This window comes from Otolemur garnettii, unplaced genomic scaffold (assembly GCF_000181295.1).
Source record: "Otolemur garnettii isolate 467f Iridium unplaced genomic scaffold, OtoGar3 scaffold00004, whole genome shotgun sequence".
Classification (NCBI taxonomy): Eukaryota; Metazoa; Chordata; class Mammalia; order Primates; family Galagidae; genus Otolemur; species Otolemur garnettii.
In genome coordinates this window covers 23,912,998-23,916,036 of record NW_003852399.1, presented here as the reverse complement: position 1 = coordinate 23,916,036, position 3,039 = coordinate 23,912,998, and the positions used below count along the sequence as shown (strand labels likewise).

General features: G+C 37.2%; 1 protein-coding gene across 2 annotated transcripts in view; it reads left to right on the top strand.

The window, feature by feature from the left end:
* Positions 1-1,469, top strand: part of ATP6V1C1 (ATPase H+ transporting V1 subunit C1) — a 46,742-nt gene extending 45,273 nt beyond the window's left edge. For both annotated transcript variants that reach the window (XM_003782429.3, XM_023517418.1), the window contains exon 13: positions 853-1,469. In XM_003782429.3, the coding sequence (XP_003782477.1) occupies positions 853-948 (96 nt within the window). In that variant the 3' untranslated portion in view covers positions 949-1,469. The remainder of the gene's footprint in view (positions 1-852) is intronic.
* The last annotated feature ends 1,570 nt before the right edge of the window (positions 1,470-3,039 follow it).

Genomic DNA, 3,039 nt, shown 5'->3' with positions numbered 1-3,039 from the left:
TGTAGCTGTTGCCAGGGCTAGAGTGCAGTGGTGTCATCATAGCTCACTACAACTTCACATTTCTGAGCTCAACTGATCATCTTGCTTCAGCCGTCTGAATAGCTGGGATCGCAGGCATGTACCATGTGCTAACCTGCCCAGCTAACTTTTTTTTTTTCTCACAGAGACAGGTCTTGCTATGTTGTTCAGGCTATTCCTGAGCTCCTGGCCCCATCCTCCTGCCTTGGCCTCCCAAAGTGCTAGGATTATAGCACAAGGCACTATGCCCAGCCTTGATTTCAAATATCTTGCTATTTTTTTCTCTTGAGGATGGTAGTAAGTCACATGGGCATCAGTTAGAACCACAAAAAATTTGGTGTTTCTTGATAGAAGAAAATGCAGGAAATGACATCCTACATTTTCATGGAAGTGTAGATAAAATAAGAGGTCTAACTATTGATATATAATTTCCTACTATTAAATCCTTGTAATATGCATACCTAATAAGTGTTATTTTTAAAGCCATATTTGGTTTATTTTCATTCAACATTTTATACGCCTTATAACCCATAAACTCAATATCCCAAGCCTCTAAAAAAGGATGGTAGAGTCATGGTAGAAACACAAACTTTGGAGTCAGAATGCAGAAATCTGGCTTCACTACTCACTGTGTTTCCTGCAGCAAGTGAACCTTTTAGAGATAGTTTCCTCATTTGCAAAATGGAAATAATGCCTAACTCAGATAAAATTAGCATATGTGTATACATTCAGCATGGAATAAGTGTTCACTCAAAAGGAAAATGGTAATAATTTTTTCTTGTTATGTTAAATACTATAAGTAAATGATTAAATAGTTGTCTTGTTTTTCCATAGGCTCCTATGGATATTCCAGGTTTAAACCTGAGTCAACAGGAATATTACCCCTATGTGTACTACAAGATTGACTGCAACTTGCTGGAATTCAAGTAAAAATGAGCTCCTCCCCAGACAATCCTGTCCTTGTGTTGGTGTGTGCTAACAGAACTAGGTTACAGTACGATAGTACTTTTCATTCTCTATTATCCTTTGCTTGCTTACCCCTTTCCTAGGTTAGTTCTCCCATAGTGGTCCAACATTTTCTTTTTAAAGGAAAGTATATGTATTGTTTCTTTGTATTGATCAGGTCTATAAATGTGTACTAAAAGAAATCAGAGTTTATTTATAAACAGAATAGTTTATTTAAAGAGAAAGTCTTTTCCTTATTGATATCGTGGTATGCATTAATTCCATTTGTTACTGTTGTGCACAAAAGCCTGTTTACAAGGGAATGGTGTAAACATTTATACCATTTTGTTCACTGTATTTAGTAGACATAACTGTTTAATAATTATTGAATTGTGATGTAAAGAAATGTGACAATATTCAGGTATGTGCTTTTTGAATGTTTCAAATTACAATCTATAAGCACTGTTGACACCCACAGGAGAGAATAAAATTACCTGTGCAAAGGTCTATCGTGGTGTGTGTAACTTAAGATTACGATTCAGTTTGAGAATTTAATGTGTGATGTCACAGCTAACTGCCGTGCTGCTCTCAGGATTTTGTTACATGCTGAGGTGTGACCGTGAAATCTGACCTTCCTATGATTTAAGTGTGCCAAATTTTAATCAAAGCACAAACTTGAAGATTATTTTTCACATATGATGAATATTACATTTGGACACCAGAGTTTTAGTTCTATCAAATAATTAAGAAGTAGAGCCAGTTTTGAATAAAGTATAGCAAAAGTATGCAGCTTTAGTCATTTGTTTTGTCTAAGTCTTTATTTCACGTTTCCTTTTCAAAGTCTATAATTATAAAAGCCTTCATTTTGATGTTTGTATCATTTATGACGTAGTCCAAAAATAGCATTAAATGAGGAGGTTCTGTGGCTCATGCCTATAATTCTAGCACTTTGGGAGGTGGGAGGATCACTTGAGGCTATGAGTTCAAGATCCCATCTCTACAAACAATAGAAAAATTAGCTGGATATGGTGGCATGCACCTTAGTCCTGGCTACTTGGGAGTCTGAGGCAGGAAGATCCCTTGTACCTAGGAGTTTGAGATTGCTGTGAGCCAAGACGATGGCACTGCACTCTAACTTAGGTGACAGAATGAGACCTTGTCTCAGAAAAACAAAAAAAAAACCTCTGAAATGAATGACTTAGTGTAGTGCCCTGAAGGAGCTTTTAAAAGAGGAATTTGTGGTAGTGCTGCCTGCCCTTTGTGCTTACAGGTTTGGAAATGAGAGAAAGACGTTTGTATTTTATTTTAGAGGCATGTCATTGTTATTCTGTTCCCTTTAGAAATTATCTTCCAAAATCTTTTTGTTTCAGAGTTTTATATTGTTATGTCATGAATGATTACCAATTTTGAACAGATATAAACATCTACAAAGTAGAACATGAGAGATACTCTCCCGCTACACCTTCCGATTTCCATCTCCCAAGGGACATTTAAATACTCTTCCAGGCCCTTTTCTGTATTTCTGCCTCCCTACAACATATGTATCTCACATATACACAGAGTTTATTTTTAATAAAAATAGGATCAGCCGGGTATGGTGGCTCACACCTGTAATCCTAGCATTCTGGGAGGCCAAAGTGGGTAGATTGCTTGAGCTCAGGAGTTTGAGACAAGCCTGAGCAAGAGTGAGACCCAGATTATAAAAAACAGCCAGGCACTCTGGCAGGTGCCTGTAGTCCCAGCTACTTGGGAGGCTAAGGCAAGGGAAGTACTAAGCCCAGGAGTTTGAGGTTGCTGTGAGCTATGAAGCCATGCCACTCCACGTAGGGTGACAAAGTGAGGCTCTGTCTCAAAATAAATAAATACATAAAAATGAAAATAGGATCCTACTACACATATTCTGTCTGCATTTTTGCTTAATATGAGCAATATGTCCAGGATACCTTTATAGTGTAGCTAGAGCTACCTCATTCTTTTAACCAGCTATATGGTATTCCATTGTGTGTGCACACCATATGTAGATGAATGGATGGATAGGCTGTTACTAGTTTTTGCTCTTTCTTTTTTTTTTTTTTT